Source organism: Acomys russatus, chromosome 19, assembly GCF_903995435.1.
Source record: "Acomys russatus chromosome 19, mAcoRus1.1, whole genome shotgun sequence".
Classification (NCBI taxonomy): Eukaryota; Metazoa; Chordata; class Mammalia; order Rodentia; family Muridae; genus Acomys; species Acomys russatus.
In genome coordinates this window covers 55,026,108-55,046,178 of record NC_067155.1, presented here as the reverse complement: position 1 = coordinate 55,046,178, position 20,071 = coordinate 55,026,108, and the positions used below count along the sequence as shown (strand labels likewise).

General features: G+C 51.5%; 1 protein-coding gene across 2 annotated transcripts in view; it reads left to right on the top strand.

Moving 5' to 3' along the window:
* Hectd4 (HECT domain E3 ubiquitin protein ligase 4) overlaps positions 1-18,513 on the top strand; it is a 162,072-nt gene extending 143,559 nt beyond the window's left edge. For both annotated transcript variants that reach the window (XM_051161587.1, XM_051161586.1), the window contains exons 63-76: positions 770-993; positions 1,085-1,236; positions 3,557-3,663; positions 4,316-4,439; positions 6,239-6,429; positions 7,486-7,632; positions 8,266-8,385; positions 8,879-9,034; positions 10,789-10,892; positions 11,072-11,293; positions 12,589-12,752; positions 13,218-13,413; positions 13,551-13,773; positions 15,737-18,513. In XM_051161587.1, the coding sequence (XP_051017544.1) occupies positions 770-993; positions 1,085-1,236; positions 3,557-3,663; positions 4,316-4,439; positions 6,239-6,429; positions 7,486-7,632; positions 8,266-8,385; positions 8,879-9,034; positions 10,789-10,892; positions 11,072-11,293; positions 12,589-12,752; positions 13,218-13,413; positions 13,551-13,773; positions 15,737-15,873 (2,267 nt within the window). In that variant the 3' untranslated portion in view covers positions 15,874-18,513. The remainder of the gene's footprint in view (positions 1-769; positions 994-1,084; positions 1,237-3,556; positions 3,664-4,315; positions 4,440-6,238; positions 6,430-7,485; positions 7,633-8,265; positions 8,386-8,878; positions 9,035-10,788; positions 10,893-11,071; positions 11,294-12,588; positions 12,753-13,217; positions 13,414-13,550; positions 13,774-15,736) is intronic.
* Positions 18,514-20,071: the final 1,558 nt, after the last annotated feature.

The following is a 20,071-nucleotide window of genomic DNA, read 5'->3' as shown; positions in this document are numbered from 1 at the left end:
GTCTTTTTCTTCTTTGGATTGTCTAGTACATTGGTGCTGTTTAATATAAGCTGGGGCTGGAGAAGTGGCTCGGCCAGACGGTACTTGTTGCTCTTGCAGAGGACCTAGGTTTGGTTCTCAGCACCTACATGGCCCCTCCCAAGCGTCCATAACTCCAGTCGCAGGGGATCTAGTACTACCTTCTCTTACCTCCTCTAATGCCAGGCGTTTCTGTGGTGCACACACTTACATGTAGACAGAACAATCGTGCACATAAATAAATCTGAAAATAGAATCAGGCTGAGTGTGGTGGTGCACACCTTTGAAAAATAGATGATAAACAGCTGACTTAAGTCTAGAGTGAGCAAGGAGGCCTATAGCTCCAAGCAGCTGGAGAGAGAGGACAGCAGAGGCCTAGAGCACATGCTCAGAGGGTAACACCTGACTGTAAGCAAGGCTGCTCATGTGACTAAGGCGGGTACCTAAGGATGAGGACCCAGTTATCTACTTTCACCTAATGTGCATCATCTACCTACAGAAACGTAGCGCACGCACACACACACACACCACACACACACACACACACACACACACACACACTAATTAATTAACTTTCTAAATGTGTAGTTGCTATCCAGGCAAGAGGATCAGAAATTCAAGACCAGCTTCAGCTACATGAGACCTTGTCTCTGAAAACAAAATGTACGGTTGCTAGAAAAGATGCCTGCAGGGTGTATCCTGGCATAGTATGTTCCTGAGAATTATCTGGACTTGTCCTATTTTGTAACAGGTGAGAAACTGGTGCCTGGGGCCAGAGAGGTCCTGACAGAAATATTTAAAAGCTGTGCCCACTCAGAGCAGACACTGAGCCTGACACCAGCAAAACCCATCAGGGTCTCTGACATCTATCTTAGCAAAGAGCAGATCAACTCCCAGACCCCAGGCAACCTCCTACACCTCTTCTTCACCAACGTCCGGCCTCCGAAGAAGGTGCTGGAGGACCAGCTCACACAGGTACCTCACTGTCCACAGTCTCTGTGCTGAGCCATGGGTTCCTCTTCTGGGCTGGCCTGAGAATCTCCTTGTGTACTTCTGTGCTGCACAGATCCTGAGGAAATACGGCGTGCCCAAGCCCAAGCTGGATAAGAGCAAGTACAGCAAAGCTGGGAAGGAGCAGCACCCGGTAAAGGTGGTGAGCACCAAGCGGCCAGTCACCAAGCCACCTGCCAAGGACAAAGCTGTGCTCAGCAGCCTCAGGTGTGCACCCACAGAGCTCAGGAAGAGGGTGGCCAAGAGAGTGCGGCACCCCTCGGGCAGCCAGGCATGCCAGCTGTCTTCTGCTCTGATGCTGAGGTCACTCCATTCCCCTCAGTCCTCAGCCTCATCCACTGCAAGCTAACATTTCACCTTGCCTGGGCATGTGGGCTGGCACTGAGAAGGCAGCAAAAGTGTATATATTCAAATAAGTCATACTTTCTCTGTACACATAAAGCAGTCATTTTAGAAAGCTTTCCTAATGCATGTGGGGAAAGCTGGTGTGGCCTGGGGGTGTAGCTCAGCAGCAGGGTGTATACTCTGCATGTGCAGGGCCTCAGGTCCTTTGAGCTATATACATGGTTCATTTCATAACAGGCACAAAATGCAGAAAGATCACCAGCTGAAGGCCTAGCCGGCCAGTGAGTGAGTTCCTAAGTTGACTGTCTCAAAGCAAAAAGTCAAAAGAGGACTGGAACTAGCCAGACATGACAGCACACACCTCTAATCCTAGCACTCAGAGGAGGACTAGGGCAATTGGATCTCTATGAGTTTGTGGCCAGTCTGTTCTATATAGTTCTACATAGCCACCCCCAGGCCAGCCAAGACTACACAGTGAAACCCTGCCTCCGATGGATGGATGGATGGATGGATGGGGCTGGAGAGATAGCTCAGTAGTAGAGCATTTGCTAAACATGCATGAAGCTCTGTGGGTACTGGGTACAGTGTGAGCACCCTCCTATTTCTGGTTTAACACTGGTCTTGGCTCAGGACAAAAATAACCTCTCCAGCTGGGCGTGGTGGCGCACGCCTTTAATCCCAGCACTCGGGAGGCAGAGGCAGGTGGATTGCTGTGAGTTTGAGGCCAGCCTGGTCTACAAAGCGAGTCCGGGACAGCCAAGGCTATACAGAGAGATACTGTCTTGAAAAACCAAAAAAAAAAAAAAAACCTCTCCATCTTGGTTTTTTGTTTTCTTTTTTCTTTTCTGAGACAAGGTTTCTCTGTGTAGCTTTGGCTGCCCTGGACTAGCTTTGTAGACTAGACTGGCCTTCAACTCACAGAAATCCACACCTGCCTCTGCCTCTGTCTCCCTGAGTGCTGGGATTAAAGGTGTGCATCACCACACCTGGCTTTAACCTCCCCATCTTTTAAAAAAATGTTTACAAAGATTTATTTGCTACACCAGGCAGTGGTGGCACACACCTTTAATCCCAGCACTCAGGAGGCAGAAGCAAGTGAATCCCTGTGAGTTCGAGGCCAGCCTGGTCTACAAAGTGAGTCCAGGCTACACAGAAAAACCCTGTCTCCAGGAAAAAAAAACAAAAACAAAAAAACCCCACAAGATGTATTTGTTACTTATGTGCAGGTGTGTATGCCCTGGCTGAGTGTATATATGTACACCCCATGCTTACAGGTGCCTGAAGGGGGCCTAGAATTGGCTGTGAGCTACCTTGTGAGTGTTGAGGGTCAGATCTGGGCCTCTGCAAGAACAAGAAGCACTCTTAACTGCCAAGCCACCGCTCTGCCTCCTACTTTGTTTCTTATTGGTAGCTATATAATATTCCACATTTGAGTTTTCCTATATGTTGAGCATAATTTTATTGGGACAGAGTCTCAAGGCTGGTGAGGGCAGGGTTGTACACTTGGGAGTGGAGACAGACTCAAGAGTCCAAGATTACTATAGTGTGTTCCAACCTAGACTATGTGAGATTGTGTTTCAGTTTCAGAAAACACAAAAGACAGGGTCTTACTATAAAACTCCAGCTAGGCCCAGCCTAGAGAGCCTCCTGCCTCACGTCAGGAAGCACAGGCATTTGCTGCCATGCCTAGCCTTAGTTTACAGCTCAGATCCTCACCATTTTGATAGCCCTTGCACTGTGTGTCTAAAGGAATTGTGTGAGTGACTAGGGAAATCCTACACCCTCTCATTAACTGGCTGTGTGCAAATGGCTTGCACATGGTGCGGTCCATGTGCTGCTGGGCACCGCTGCCCTGTGGTCTCTCGGGAGCATTGAGATGCAAGTGCAGCTGAGAGCCTGAGTATGTGACTCAACCCAGGTTTACTTGATCTTGTGGAGCTAATCTTGCTCCTGCCTACTTTACCAAGCAGTGCCACTCTGAGTGTAAAGGAAAGGTCTGGAAAGAGTCTCTGAGTTCTCCCATCTTAAAGCATTGGTCTGTCTTTGTAATGTACTCTCAACAAAGCCTTACACTGAGCCCTGGGGGACCCCTGTGCCAGAGTTGGGGTGTGTGAGGTTCTGTGCTCCCTGCTGGGAGGCAGTGTGGGCACGCCCCTCCTAACTGCAGAGCTCTGGTCTGTAGCAGGACTGCGCTAAGTGAGAAGAAGCCTACTGTGAAGCCAAAGTCACCTGAGAAGAGCAAACCAGATGAGAAGGATCCAGAAAAGTCACCCACCAAAAAGCAAGAAGGTACCTTAGTAGCTGCGAGCCTGCTTCCATCCCAAGGGCAGCAGCCACTCCAGGACAGACGACTCACCAGATGGCCCAGCTCCTCTGAGTCTTAGCTGAGTCAGGGCAGTGTAGGCTGTGGCAACTATTGCTGGCTGCCAACTTTGATGGCCATCAGCTTAAGGGAGGCAAAACTAAGGTGAAGAATGGATAGTTATAGCTGAAAAGGAAAGATTTGGAAATCTGCTTGGGGTTCCTAGAAGGCACTTGCCTGAACCCATGAACCAATGAGGGGCTGTAAGACATGAGCCTCCTGATATCTGAAGCAGAGACGGAGGGAGCTGCTTACTGCTGTATGAATTCTTCTGTAGGTCTTGTGCTGCTGAGACTCGGAGAAATGGGGAAGACGGGAAGCCAGGCCACAGCCTGGGAAGACGGGAAGCCAGGCCAAGGCCTGGGAAGATGGGAAACCAGGCCAAAGCCTGGGCGGGAGGCTGAGTGAGGCAGGACTGGGGACAGCAAGGCAGCACCGGAGAGCTAGGTAGAGCAGGCCATGGACAGGAGGCCACAAAGAGAGTCACAGGAAGGATTACAGTGTGTGAGCTTCCCACCCCTGACTGACTGTCCGTGCCCCTCCTTCCCACCCCTGACTGTGCACATGCTGTGCCATCAGTTCCTGAGGAAAAGTACCTGACTCTAGAGGGATTTCACAAATTCGTCATTGACCGAGCCAAGCAAGATATCCGAAGTGTCTGGAGGGCAATCTTATCCTGTGGTTTTGATCTTCATTTTGAGAGGTGAGACACTGCCCTTCCTCTAGGCTGAGCCCTGGATAGAACCGGGTGGTGGTGGCACATGCCTTTAATCTGAGCACTTGGGAACTCTGTGAGTTCCAGGCCAGCCAGTGCTACACAGAGAAACCATGTCTCAAAAAAAAAAACAAAAAAAAAAAAACAAAAAAAAAAAAGAAAAGAAAAGAAAAGAAAGGAAGAAAGAACTGGTTTTAGCAGGTAGTTATCTTAGCTACAGTCTTGCTGGGGGATTAAAATTATGTTTCACTACTGACCAGCTCTCTTTTTTGTTAAAAGGACGTGAGGCCTGTTGTGTTGGGGCCCACTTGCATGATTTTCATTTACCTTTAATTACTCCTGTAATTAACATAATTACCTCTCTAAATACTATCACATTGCATTTGGGACACATGATTTGGTCCAAACCAGGACACTTACTCTAAAGTCTTCCTCAGATTTCCTCTGGCCTCCATTGCTTCCCATCTCAGAAAAGGCCCAGTAAGGCAAGGCTCAGCAGCTCTCCCAGGCCCACACCTGTCTACAGATGAATCCCAAGCAGGAAGTCATCACTCTAAATTACACACAGATTCCCTCAGCCTTGTCCATGGTTGGACATGCGTAGCCACAAAGGAGGGGCTGTCGAATCCAGACTTTGTGAGAAATCCGATCTCAGAGAACTCCTTGGCAGAAGAGACCCCATGCTCACAGAGTGCTTCTCCAGAGAGACGCTCATTCAGTACACTCTGACCATGTAGCCAGCTGTAGGAAACCTAGCCAATCCTTTGTGGTCCTGGGGGACTGTTTGCACTCTACCCTGACTTGAGAATCTGCTTATTTACTGTAGATATTAATTAGGTTAGAGGACTTTTTGGACTACGAGCTGTGATCTGAGTCAGAGGGAATTAACAGGGCCATCGATGGAGTCTGTGGTGACTGTTCTTGTATGTGACAGTGGAAGGATTCTTCCCTCCTCACCACAGGCTTGTCTAAGGGCAGCTCAAGTGGGGCCAGCAAGAACTCTCCAGTGTGAAGAGAGCAACGCTGCACTCTCCTGTCCCCTCCCAAGATGCTTTCGTCAACCTAGCACATGACCTCTGGCTGCTGGGGAGCCCAGCCTGCCCCAGCTGACAGCTCTGAGATTGTGGGAGAGGAATGTACACACAGCCCACATACCTGGCTCTGCCCAGGGAAGCAGCTTGTGATGCTCAGGACCCATCTCTCCCCATGTGGCTTAGAAGGTGGTGTCTTCAGCCCTGTTGAAGACATTGCCAACAGTCTGGGTTTCCCGGTGTTTCACCTCCTTGATGTTACAGGGTTCCATTGCTGTCACTCTCTTGGCTGCCCAGAGTTCCATTGTAAAGTACAGCAGTTTAGGCAGCTGTCTCCAGGGATGGGCATGTAGGTTGCACCTAGTATTACTGCATTAATACAGTCTTGCAGTAAGGCCCTGTGGGTACACCTTGGTCTGTCTGTCCTAAGAGCTGTGCAGGTAAATGCTGGAATGTGGTGACTGGCTAAGGGGAATCATGTTGGTACCGGCAGGAGCTGACCAGTACACATGGATGAGGTGGGCACCATGCCCCATGCTTCACAGGAACCTGAGCTATGTAAAACCAAGCTCAGATGTGGGTGTGCTTTTACCCCAGGTCACCCAAGGACCCCGTTCCCCTGCCTAACAAGAGGAAAGCACTTGTGCGTGTGGGTTTCCAGGCTCCCCATAAGACTCCTCCATGCCCATGTGCTGTGAAAGAGGTTTCCCTCACCTCCCCCTCAAATCTTTGAAAGACACCCCTGTGTTGCCCCAGGTGTGCCTGCATCGATGTCCGACATGCACAGAAAGCCTCCCGGAAGTGGACCCTGGAGATGGATGTGGCTCTAGTGCAGTACATCAACCGGCTGTGTCGCCATCTTGCTGTCACACCAGCACGGCTCCACCCTCATGAAGTGTACCTTGACCCAGCTGATGCCACCGACCCCAGGATGGCCTGTCTCTCAAGTATGTGGCCTCTAGGGGTACTCCATGCTTCAGAAATACTTAGGGCTCCCTATGTGCATCAACTGCAAGGGCTAGCACACTGGCCAAATTAGTCTCTTCGTTTAATGCTCATGAAAACAAAGCCCAGGTAGGGGAATGAGCTCAGAGTGGACAGACGTACCTTCCCTCATGGCCACTGAGGTCAGGCTGCTATGAGGTGAGAGGTCAGATCTCTGCTGACCTGCTCTCAGGGAGGGCAGTATATTTTTCTTAAAAGCAAGGAATGAACAGCAACAAAGCACTAGGGAGTCCATTATTCCACACAAGCATCACCCTGGTAGAGCCATGGCAGGGCTGTGCACAGGCACCATAGGGCCACAGCCTCACCTGGCAGCAAGGACCAGGTTCTTCTGGATGCCAGGAGACAAAGATGGGCAAGTTGTCTGATATAAGTCTCTCACAAGGGAAGGGACATAGCTACAAGGGGTAACTAGCTGAAAGGCAGTGTGCCAGTGGCACAGCTCCCAGGAGCAGTTTTCTTGCCACTGCTGAAGGCAGATGGGTGATTAGCATCCTGGACTCTGAGCTGCTTTTGACACTTCTTATAATCTGTAATTACTTCAAAGTTTAAAAACCTTGTAGGGGGCCGGGCATGGTGGCACACACCTTTAATCCCAGCACTCCGGAGGCAGAGGCTGGTGGATCTCTATGAGTTCAAGGCCAGCCTGGTCTACAAGGCAAGTTCAGGACAGCCATGGCTACACAGAGAAACCCTGTCTCAAAACAAACAAAGAAACCAATACCCAAGGGCCAAGTATGTAACTCAGGAGTGAGTGGTGGCCTGGTATGCATAAGGCCCTGGGTTCTGTCTCCACAAAGTTACTAAAACCATATGCAGCCCTGGCATGGCCCAGGGAAGACATAGGAAGGGACCTCAGTATCTCCAGGCTCCCAGGGATAAATGTCCACTGAGGGGAGCCCCTGACACCACTCTAGTTGTCCCCCTTAGGAGCAGACACTTCCTGAGTTTGCCTCTCTGGCTTGGCTGACCTTCAGCTGACCACCTTCTCCTTGCAGATGTGCCCATCGAGAGCTTGCGCCTGCGCTTTGCACTGCTCCAGTCTCTCAACACCACACTGGAGACCTTCTTCCTGCCCCTGGTGGAGCTGCGTCAGACACCCATGTACACGCACAGCATTGCTGCCCTGCTGAAGGAGGCCAAAGGTCAGTGGTGGGGCTGCTGTCAGAGCTGGGGAGCAGGAAGGCCCACCCTTTACTGCTGGTGGGCAGGCCTTCTGTCAAGCACCAGGAGCCCCAAGAGAAGCTAATCCAAAGTAGGCTGAGCTCTGAAAAAGAGAAAAACTGTAACAGTTCAAAGCGTTCAGAAATAAGGTTGGTGCCATCTGCCCAAGGTGCCCTTAGGAACCAGTAAGTTCAAGGCTGTCTGTCCAATCTTATGTACTCAGCATGTCATAAGGATGGGTAGGGCAGACACAGGTAGATTCAGGGAGTTCACTGTTCTGTTCTGTCCTTTGGCTGTTCTGTATGTATCACACTCAAACAGGAATGTGCATGCGTGTGCGCATACACACACACACACAAAATAAGATGAGCAATGATAAAGATACCTGCTGGTGACTTCTGCCCTCCCCATAGGCACACATGTGTTCCTGTGCACACATGGCCACACACATAAATAGATGGCACTTTACATATTGTCTTTATCTCCCACTTACAGCCTGACTAGGAGATATTCCAAAGGGTTGGGAGATAAACACAGCTACCCAGTGGTTATGGGGGTGACTGGAATAAGGAAAAGCAACTACACCTCCACCTCTCTCCCATATTCCTCTTCAGGGCTGATCTTCTATGACACAAAGGTGACTGTGATGAATCGGGTGCTAAATGCCACTGTGCAGAGGACAGCTGACCATGCAGCACCTGAGATCACCTTAGACCCACTGGAAATTGTGGGAGGTACGGCTGGCTCTGAAGACCGCAGTGCTTAGACAAGCTGGCCCTGAAACCCCGAGGGAAGGGCCCAGAGAATGGCGGAGCAGTTCCAGCCACGGCTCATCTGGCTGCGCTGTCTGTGCACTAGGCTCCTGATGTGGGCCCTCCAGCTCCAGGACAGACAAGCAGAGGGGCTCAGCTCACCGGGCCCCACCCCAATCCCCCATGCCTTTCCTCTCGACTAAAGAGGGCTGCAGAAGCTGGCCTGACTGCTAACAAGCCCCAATCTTATAGTTAAGGACGGGATTGTTATGTGGGGCAGAAAGAGACATGAAAATTTCGAGAGAGGAGCCAGGTGTGAATTTTGAGGAAAGCCTCTGGGAGCCTCTAGGTTAGCTGCCAGAGCACCACACAGGCACAGGCAGAGAGCTCTGCTCACAGCTGGCCTGGCTTGAGTGTGTTCTGCTGAACAGGCAGGGCATGGCCACCATAGCTTATGGTCCCTTCTCACTTCCAGGGGAAATCCGAGCTTCTGAAAATTCCTACTTTTGCCAGGCTGCCCGGCAGCTGGCCTCCGTGCCATCCTCTCAGCTCTGCGTCAAGCTGGCTAGTGGCGGTGACCCCACATATGCCTTCAACATCCGCTTCACTGGGGAAGAGGTTCATGGCACCAGTGAGTGGCTCTTGGGCTGGGTGCAGATGCACAGACTCCCATTGTGGGGAGGGATGGGACAGAATGACACCCTGCTGGCAAGAAGAAATGCCACAGCCAGGTCTGGTGGCACAGTCCTGTCATCCCAGTCACTTGGAGGACTGAGGCAGTTTAGGGGAATAAAGTTAAGTTCAAGTCCAACCCAGGCAATTCAGTGAAACCTTGTCTTCAACGTAAAAAAAACAGGGAAAGGGAGGACTGGGAGTGGAGAGGGCTCAGGGTAGAAAGAGCGCGGTATGTGGGGAGCTGGGGGTGCAGACAGGGACGTACAGGGCTGGAGGCATGAAGTGATGGGGTGGAGAGGAATAGGGGTGTAGAAGCTGGAGGAGCAGAGGGATGGGATGGGGAAGAGTCGGGGCAGAGGAATGGGGTAGAGACACTGGAGGGCGGGGTGCAGAGGACTAGGGGTGGAGCTCAGTTGTAGAGTACTTTTGTGAGGTCTTAGGCTCCATCCTCAATACAAGGGGAAGAAAGTAAATGCCATCGCCTCACTGTCCTGGGCTACAGAAGTCAGGCTAGCCTCCATTGACTTGTCCTCAGGCATACGAGAACTGGTGCCTGCACTAGTGTGGGGGACCTTGACTGGTTTCTCCAGTTCTGGGAACCATACCCCTCTTAGCACACTAGTCCCATTCTTATTTGTGACATTGAACAGCCACCCACGCACCTTTCACAGCAAGAGGCACAGCTGAGCAGTTGCTGGAGCCCAAAACTTGAGCTGCCCATGAGACATAGACATTGGAGTCCTTCCGTTAATGTGGCACCCAGCATCATGACACTCAGAGGCAATGGAGAACAGCTGAGATGTCCCTTGGCCCTGCTAATCATGCTTGGTCCCAGCCATTCAGGAATTTTTTCCTGTTGTAAGTCGGTGAAGAAACCCCTCTACCACCACCCCCATTTCCTTCTGTCCTGCCCCATGGGCACACAAGCAGCCTCACAGTCAGGGAGCACTGTAGACAGACCCCTGCTTCTGTGGGCAGCTGCATCCCTAAGTGTCAGGTGCAGCCTTGCTGCAGCACCTGCCTCTTACCTATGCACTGATGGGAGCAGAAAGCTCAGCAGCCTCTACAGTCAGCCAGGCCGCTGCTGCTCCACACTGAGGCCCTGCAGGCAACAGGCTCTAGCCTCTCAGGCTTTGACAATTGCCCCAGACTGGGCTTCCCCAAGGCCCACTTCCAGCCTACAGTATCCTGAATTGCTGTAGCCTCCTGACCTGTGGGCACCAGCAGGAGCATTCTGAGTGGGAAGGACAACAGGAGTCCCAGCTGTTTCTGCAAGGCTGCCACTCTGGCCGTCCGCACATGTATTCACTGAGGCACAGCCAGTTCTGAGAGATGGTGGGAGGCAGCACTGGCCAAAAGCGAGCCCGTCAGCTGGGGATGCCAACCGGGTTAAACCAAGCCTGGGACTGCCACTGGTCTCCCTTGCTTCTTAGGCTTCAGATTCTATTTCCCCACCCCACCCCACCCCCATCCCACATGACAGGAGACAGCTAAGCCTGGGCACAGGTAGCTTTGTGGAGAGCTGGAGTCAGCAGTTCAGCAGACCCAACCCCAGGCCTCCATGTTGAAACAGGCAAGCATCTTTCCACACATCTCAAGAGTTGGCAAATGAGCTGATCTTGTGGTCCCAGCAGATGGTGGTATGGAGGCAGTGCTATCCAGCTAACTCTTAAGTCCATGCTGAGACCTGACAGTCTGTGTGCTCTGCAGGTGGCTCCTTCCGTCACTTCCTGTGGCAGGTGTGTAAGGAGCTGCAGAGTTCCTCACTCTCACTGCTCCTGCTCTGCCCCAGCTCTGCTGTCAACAAGAACAAGGTGAGGCAGGGGCTGGGCTCAGTGTCCCCGTGGTCCTGCCCCTCTCCACACACCTTCCTGGCCCAGGTGGGACAGCTTTGATGCCCAGCTGACCAAGCACGGAAATTGGGTGTGCCCTCTCCGCAGCTTCCCTCCAGCCTGGGCACATGCTCAGAGCTAGCCTGACCTCGCTCTTGCAGGGCAAGTACATCCTGACACCAAGCCCCATCACCTACGGGGAGGAGCAGCTGCTGCACTTCTTAGGCCAGCTGCTGGGGATCGCCATTCGTGCAGATGTGCCTCTCCCACTGGACCTGCTGCCCTCCTTCTGGAAGACACTGGTTGGCGAGCCCCTTGACCCCGACCAGGACCTGCAGGAAGCAGACATCCTCACCTACAATTACGTCAAGAAGTTTGAGAGTGTGAGTGAAGGCACATTGAGGGCAACAGGGCCCCATGGTCATGTGGGTTAGCACTCCATAAGGACCCAATCTTCCAGGGAGCGGGCCTGGGACCCTCCACAGAAAGCTTGTCTCAGGGGCAGAGCCTCTGGCATCCCAGGCTGCTGCCACCCTATGGGGCCCATTTACCATGTCTGTAACCAAGGATACAACTCAAAGGAATGTTCCAGGCAGCTGAAAGATGAGGTGTGTGTCTCGATGTGTGCATGCACACATATACCAGGTTGGGTTTCAATGTTGAACTGTTTTGAGGGCTTCAGAAAGGGAGCAAGAGGTGAGCATGGGGCCCATCCAGATGCAGGCATGTGTGGAGATGGCATTCTTGCCTCTGCTTTGCCCTCTCAGAACAGCACAAGCAAGGCAACTCTTATAAAACAAAGCATTTAATTGGGGCTTGCAGTTTCAGAGGCTTTGTCCATTATCATCATAGTGGGAACCAGACAGGCACAGTGCTGGAGCAGCCCACATGGCACCTCACAACCATATGTAGCTTCAGTCTCAAGGAATCCAATGGCTTCTTCTGGCCTAGACACTCTTCTGTGCACTGCATACATGTGATGCACAGAAACAAGTGCAGGCAACACACACACATAAACAGTCAGTCTCAGAAGTGCACCCCAGTGGAGGTGGAGGCATAAGATTCAAGCGTTCAAGGTTATTCCAGCATCATAGGGAGTTGAGGGCCACAGTGAGACCATGGCTCAAACCAACAAACCAAACCAGACCAAAAAGTCAGTCTCAGACCAGGTGTCCAGAGCAGGTCTTTAATCCTAGTTACCTGAGACAGTAGGATAGTAGGTTCAAGGTCTGTCGGGCCTACACATCACATAAGGCAACTTAGCAAGACCTTGCCTCAAACTGTTAAAAAATGGTGGCAGCTAGGTGTGGGTGGCACACGCTTTAGTCCCAGAACTCAAGGAGACAGAGGCAGGCAGATCTGTGAGTTCAAGGCCATCCTGGTCTACAGAGCGAGTCCAGGACAGCCAGGGCTACACAGAGAGACCCTGTCTTGAAAAGCAGCAACAATAAAAAAGAATGGTGGCAGCAAGAATATCTTCAGATATACAAGGAAGAGGGCTACAGCCTCTAGATAGCCTAGACTTCAGGTCCCATGAGCCTGCTTACCATGCTGCAGGCACAGCCTTCAACTGTGGGCGACTCTGTCGAGGCCCCTCATGGGCCCTGAGCATGTCAGTATCCACCAGGGACCTTGGCAGCAGAGCAGCAGATAGCCTCACCCTGCCTGTGCCCCACAGATCAACGACGAGAGCGAGCTAGAGGCTTTGTGTGCCGAGATTGCCTCCCAGCACCTGGCCACGGAGAGCCCTGAAGGGCCGAAGCCCTGCTGCCGATTCACCTACCTGACCATGACTGGCGAGGAGGTGGAGCTGTGCAGCCGTGGTCGGCACATGCCTGTGGCGTGAGTGTGTGATATGGAGGGGATGGACCGGGCTAGGGAAAGGGGTATGTTCCCAGAGAGGGGGGCGTAAGATAGGAGGCAAGAAGATGATCTTTAGCCAAAGGCTTCCCTCTAGGCAGTGGTTCTCAACATGTGGGTCCCTGACCTCTTTGGGGTTGAATGACCCTTTCACATGGGGTCGCCTAAGACCATCAGAAAACACAGATATTTACATTACAATTTGGTGGTAGCAAAATTATAGTTATGAAGTAGCAATAAAAATAATTTTATAGTTGGGGGTCACCACAATGTGAGGAACTGTATCAGTCACAGCATTAGGAGGTTAAGAGCCACTGGCTTCAGGCAACAGCTCTGAGGGGAGGGGTGAGCTGTGAAGCCAGGGCATGTCTGCCTGGGTGGATATGGCCTTCAAGCCCAAGAGCTGTGCCATCACTCTCCACTCACTGGTGGTCCTCGACCCAGCAGTTGGGAGAACAAGGATATCTACGCGGCAGCCATCCGGAGCCTGCGGCTGCGTGAGCTACAGAACATGGAGTGTGTGACTGCTGTGCGTGCTGGCCTGGGCTCCATCATCCCCCTGCAGTTGCTCACCACCCTCAGCCCGCTGGAGATGGAACTGCGTACCTGTGGTCTCCCGTACATCAACCTGGAGTTCCTGAAGGTAGGCAGTTCCTTCAGGCCTGGCTCAGCACTCTGCCCTCACCACAACTGCCCTGTGTTCTGGTCCACATGCAGCCCCGCTCCCACCCTACCTGGGACTGGGCCAGGCCAGCTCACACCTGCGCCTCTCTTCCCCAGGCCCACACCATGTACCAGGTGGGGCTGATGGAGACAGACCAGCATATCGAGCTTTTCTGGGGGGCTCTGGAGATGTTCACGCAGGAGGAACTGTGCAAGTTCATCAAGTTTGCCTGCAACCAGGAGCGCATCCCTTTCACCTGCCCTTGCAAGGATGGGGGTCCTGACACAGCCCATGTGCCACCATACCCCATGAAGATTGCCCCTCCAGATGGCACAGCAGGTATTGAACTTCCCAGCTCCTGCTCTAGGTAGGACCAACCCGTAGGTCCTTGTTGAGATCAGTGACCAAGACCCCACACACCAGGACTCAAGTGTGAATGGGGAGGCATGGTGAGCACTGTGGCCATCCAGCCCTGAAGCTGCAATCATCCAGCATTTTAAAGGTAGCCCAAGAGCCACAGCTTGTAAATTGTAAATTGCTTACCCTTTTATTATTTTATTTCTAGTTCTGCAGTGCTAGAGATTAAATCCAGGGACTCCTGGGCTGGAGAGATGGCTTAGTGGTTAAGAGCACTGGCTGCACCAGGCACAGTAGTACATGCCTGTAATCCTAGCACTCGGGAGGCAGAGACAGGCGGATCACTGTGCGTTCAAGGTCAGCCTGGTCTACAAAGTGAGTCTAGGACAGCCAAGGCTACACAGAGAAACCTTGTCTCCAAAAACAAACAAACATAAAGAGCAGTGGTGCTCTTCTAGAGGTCCTGAGTTCAATTCCTAACAACGACATGGTGGTTCACAGCCATCTCTAATGTGATCTGATGCCCTCTTCTGGCCTGCAGGTGTACATGCAGATAGAACACTCATTCATAAAAATAAATATTAAAAAAAAAAACCAGGGACTCCAGTGAGCTAGGGAGGCTAAATACCTTCAAGACATACCCCTAGTTTCTTTTTTTTTTTAATAGATTTATTTTATTTATTGCATATGAGTGCTTTATCTGCAGAAGAGGGTATCAGATTACATTACAGATGGTTGTGAGCCACCATGTAGTTGCTGGGAATGAACTCAGTACCTCTGGAAGAGCAGGCAGTGCTCTCAACCTCTGAGCCATCTCTCCAGCCCCATACCCCTAGTTTCTAATCTTTCAAATGCATAAAGATAATTCGTACACTCAGGAGGCAGAGGCAGGCAGAACACTGTGAGTTCGAGGCCAGCCTGGTCCTCAAAGTGAGTCCAGGACAGCCAAGGCTACACAGTGAAACCTTGTTTCAGGGGCGGGGACAGGGAAAAAAAGACAATTTGTTCTTTGGGTTTTTGACAGCATCATGTGTATCATAGGCTAGCCTCAAACTCACTATGTAGTTGAGGGTGACTTTGAACTTCTGGCCCTCATGCCTCTACCTTCCAAGTGCTGGGATTATAGGTGTGTATCACCATGCCCAGTTAAAAGGATAGCTTTGTCTCCCTATTGGGGAATCAAACCCTAGTGTGACAGGTGTATTGAGGACAATAGGAGTTTGGCCCATGGAACCCACATTTGAAGGGAAGGATAGCCTGGGACCAGCAAGATGACTCAAGCCTGACTTGAATTCTATCCCTGGGACTGATGGGGTGGAGAGAGAGCTGACTCCTGCAAGTTGTCCCCTGACTGCACACATGTGGAACACTACAGACACACACAGACATACACTTTTTTGTTTCTTGTTTTTCTTTTTGAAACAGGGTTTCTCTGTGTAACCCTGGCTGTCCTGGAATTCATTCTGTAGACCAGGCTGGCCTCAAACTCACAGAGACCCACCTGTCTCTGCCTCCTGAGTGCTGCTGGGATTAAAGGCATGTACCACTGCTGCTACCATCACCACTACCACTACTCTGTCCCTGTTTTTTGTTTGTTTGATAGTTTTAAAAGCCAGGCATGGTGGAGTACTTATGATCCCAGCAGTGGCGAAGCAGAGACAGGTTTACTGTAGCCAATCCAGCCTGCTTGACCAGCTCCAAAGTGAGGGGATAAACTGCTCCTTCTGTCCTTTTAAACTGCAGAACATGCAGGCACACATGCACAGAAACCCACACATACAATGCACGCATACACACACACACACACACAAACACACACACATACACACGCCCTCCCTCTACCTACCTATCTATCAGATATGCAGGTGGGTGCCCAAGAGGCCAGACTGGAGGCACAAGCCAGCCAGTCTCCAGCCCTCCAAAGTGGATGTTGTATCTTCTGTAGGTTCCCCTGACTCGCGCTACATCCGCGTGGAGACCTGCATGTTCATGATCAAGCTCCCCCAGTACTCCTCCCTGGAGATCATGCTGGAGAAGCTGCGCTGTGCCATTCACTACCGAGAAGATCCTCTGAGTGGCTGATGGGAGTGAGTCGAAGGATTAAGGCTGTCACCAAGGCACCATTCTGCCGGCTTGGGAAGCTTGCCAGTGCAGGCACATCCCTCTGGGGCCCCGAGTGAGGAGCTGGCCACATTTGCTTTTCTGAACTTTCATCCGTGTCCCAGGGCCACCTGGAAGACACCTTTTGTATGTGTACGTTTTGTGAGGGTCCGTTCTTTTGCTGCCTGTTTGTGGTACATTTGTAGGATAGTTTAGTTCCTAGACAGTTTGTGTCTAATTTGATCTTCCTGGACACGGTCCTTGATGGCTACCAGAGTCTGCTGCCACAAGGTTCCAGCTGTTTCCTCATCATAGAACCACCAGTGGAAAGCTGGGGGTGAGACGACCTCAGCCACACAAAGTGTCCTGTTCTGGCTACAGTGTCTCCACAGATGTGTATGGCTAGTCCTGCCCTGAGCTGGCATCTCTCCCAGAGGCGGCTTCTGCAGGTCTGCAGGTCTCCCTCCTCCCATCTTGAAATGGTTGAGCCAGTGCTCAAACATTCAAGGACACGGGGCGCTTGAGTTAACCTTCCTGCTTTTCTGTGCGTTCCTGGCCTTGTTTTCTTTTTTTACTTTTAAAGGAAATTCCAGAGGCCTCTTGTCTCTTCCATCCAGGCAGCCCTATCTGCCGCCTGTCTCTTCTGGGCCCTGGGCAGAGTCTCCCCTGAGGACACCTCAGGAGTAGACACCAGGAGCTACTCCAGGCCTTAGTTCCCAGACAGGTTGGGTCTGTCTGGAGGCTGGAGCTGAAAAGACCATGGAGCTGGAGGGTTAGTGCTGAACAAGCCTTTTCTACAACTGACTGCACAGGAAAGCACATGACTCAAGCCTACCCGACTCTGTGCTCAGATGGCCCTTCCTCACCACAGTGCTGTAAGCAGCCCAGGAAAGGGTCACAACCCGCCTCTAAAGACTGTCTGAGGTGCTCTGCCCAACCAGGGCTGCATCAGTGACCCAGAGGGAGACTGCAGGGCATTCGTCTGTGCCCTGGCTGGCCTACCCAACACCCTTCACGCCCCATGTGTGTGTGCCAGGGCTGAGCTGCCTGCAGGCTCACCCACTATCCTAGTGCATTTGTGCCCCAACTAAGTCTTTGTCCAATGGTACTTCATTCAAGAACAGCACATGCCAACAGTTGGACACTGTCATTTGGGCCTTGCCAGTTGTCACAGCAGTGCTGTCGCTGTTGTATGATACTGTGCACACAGAAGTCCTGAGGAGCGTGAGGAGGGTGTGCTCCTCTCTCCACAGCACCTGGCCTGCTTGGAAGGTGTGCAAGCTTCAGGGCTGGCATGCCAGCATCCATCTCCTCCCTGTTACGCTTAGGAAATGCATTGAGGACCGTTACAGAAAAGACCCCCACTCAACCCCACCAGAGGAAGTGATACGCCCCAGCTCAGTGTGAGGGCCACATCAGTCACTGAGCTGCAGCACTCACCTGGAGGTGAGGGCCCGAGCAGGCCCTGCTCCCACAGAAGATAGTGGCCGCTGCTTGAGACCGCCCAGCGACCTCAAGGATCCTGACTCCATTCTACAGAAGGAAGGAGCCTTTGAATTTACTAATGTGGGTTTTCATTCCTGTACCCCAAATCTTTGGTTCCCTCTGATCCTCTTCCCATGAGTGGACTTGAGATTCTGTCAGCTACCTCCCCAGGAGGGTTCTGGAAGCTTCTGTTGGCCCATTCCTTGGTTAGATGATGCTGTGAGATCAGATCTCTGCTGCTGACTCAGCTGCTTCTCCCAGAGAGCGAGCACACTGAGGTCCAGACAGACCCAGCCTTGGCCCTGAACAATGTGTGCTGTAAAGTTACTTGATGTATATTTATTATAATTATTTATGATTGCATTAACAGACTTCCCATTCAGTCTGATGCTATTTACACTCTGCTGTGTAAAGGAAGCTCACTACAGGAAAAAGTCACACCAATAAATAACCTTCATCTAACTGATTGACCCTAAGAGTGTGTGATCCTTTCCTCTTGCTAAGCAAGCTCACGGCCTGGCACTGCTAGATGGCTCTGATGCTTATGTGTCACAAGAGGCTAGGAATTAACATCTGTAGTTAGCAGGGTCTCTGTGCACTCCATTAGCCTTTGAACTGCTTTCCTCCTGTTCCATGAAACTCCTCAGTCTACTTTCCACACGGAAGGGTAGAGCCACGGTCAGAGCTCAGCCTAGCCCTGCATGTGCTGCCCACTCTGCCCTGACAGGCAGTCTGGGTTCTTGGAGCCAACTGTTACCTTGGATGAACTTGGCCGTTCCTAAACAGTCCTCCTGGGGTGGCAGTGCATCTAGACCTGTTTCAACAGCAACCACCCACCCCAAAGAGCCTCTGTTGTCTCAGGGATCCCATCTCCATTCTGACCTGCTTGTCCGTTCCTACTGCTCCATGGTCATCCTCACCCAGACTCCTAAATACATCTTCATCACAGGGACAGAAAGGACCATGTGGGTGCCAACCAAACAGCTCTCCTTCCTTATCCTGTCATGGAAACAGCACAAGCCACCACTCAACTCACTGCTCTGCTCACACCTGTGGCACAGCAAGGACTTCCTGCTCCACAGAACCAGGCCCCTCACTCTGTGCTGCAGCTGTCCTCGGCAGGGGAGCATTGCTGGGATAGAGGGCAGCACTCGCATGGGCAGGGCTGTGGCAGTATGACCCTGTTTGGGGGCTTCGCACAATGCATGCATGGCAGCTCTACTGGGCGGAAAACCAGTAGAAAGGGATGCGTGTTCACCCATTTGAGAGACTACACAGACCATAGCCCCAACCCAGCCTACAAGGTGAGGTCTGCAAGAGCAGAATGAAGCAACCGACCTGCAACATCTCAGACATCCCTGGGTGTGCACAGATCTGCAGGGATGCTGCACTGTGAGTCTCTATTTAGAGAACCACAAGACAAGGGGACCAGGGGCACAGATCTGTTCAAAACTATGAAAAATCTGTGTAGTGGTTCCTTTTAATTTACAATTTCTGAAATAACTGAGCTGAAGGACATCCGCATAGGAATCAGGCTGTTTCCTGTTTACATTTTAAAAGGAACATAGCCAAGAATAGTGGTGCATGCCTTTAATCTGAGCATCAGAGGCAGGTGGCAGAAGCAGGTGGATGTCTATGAGTTTGAGGCCAGCCTGGTGTATGAGGAGACCGCCTCAAGAAATAGGCTGGGAGCTGGGCTGAGGTAAGTATAAAGGAAGGGACTGGAGGGCCTGTGAACCAGGAGAAAACAATGGAATTTCAAGCACATGGGGTCTGGGGGATTTTCTCTCAACTGACCTAGAGGAAGGACCTGCAAGACAAGCTTCTGGGGTGTCTGGGCAAAGTGCCAGCTGATTGCCATAGTGAAGGCTATTGGGAGCTGCCTTAGCACTTTGTGTCCATCCTGACATGATGAGTGAGAAAGTCCACACTGGAAACGGACAACAAAGACAAGATATCCACAACCCAGTAAAAGTATTCATTCCATTAAATCAGAAAAAATATGTGAGATGACAGAAGAGAGGCTTTGAGGATTAGCATCAAACAGCTTAAGATGAAAAAGAAGTCACAGTCTGGAGGACAGAAAGACAAAGGAAAGGGACATTTTTAAGTTGTTGGGATAAGTACAGCTGTAATCAGGAAGCCTCTGAAGAGATAAGTGGACATTTATCACCAGCAGATGGATGCAGCACACGACACAGGGTGGACTTCCAATCCTAGGAAGAGTCCAAAGCTTAAGAGAAAATCATCCTCGTGTCAGACTTTAACCTAGAAAGTGAAAGATGTCTTCTAACCCTAGCCAAGACAGGCTGTAAGAGCCAGGTTCACCCGGCACACAAAACAACTTTAATCCCAGTACTCGGGAGGCAAAGGCAGGCAGATCGCTGTGAGTTCAAGGCCAGCCTGGTCTATACAGGGAGTCCAGGACAGCCAAGGCCAAACTGAGAAACCTTGTCTCAAAAAAACCCAACTGGGACGGCCAGATATGTAGCACCAGTTCATGACGAACAGCTCAGATGGGGCTAGGCATGGTGGTGCACTGAGAAGGAAAAGGGAAAGCTCAAGGCTAGCCTGTGCTACATGAGACTCAGTCTCTCACACCACCACCCCCAGAAGGCAAGGACTGCCAGAAGTTCAAGGCCAGTCTGATCTATGTAGTAAATGCTAGGCCAGCTAGGACTACACAGTGAGACAT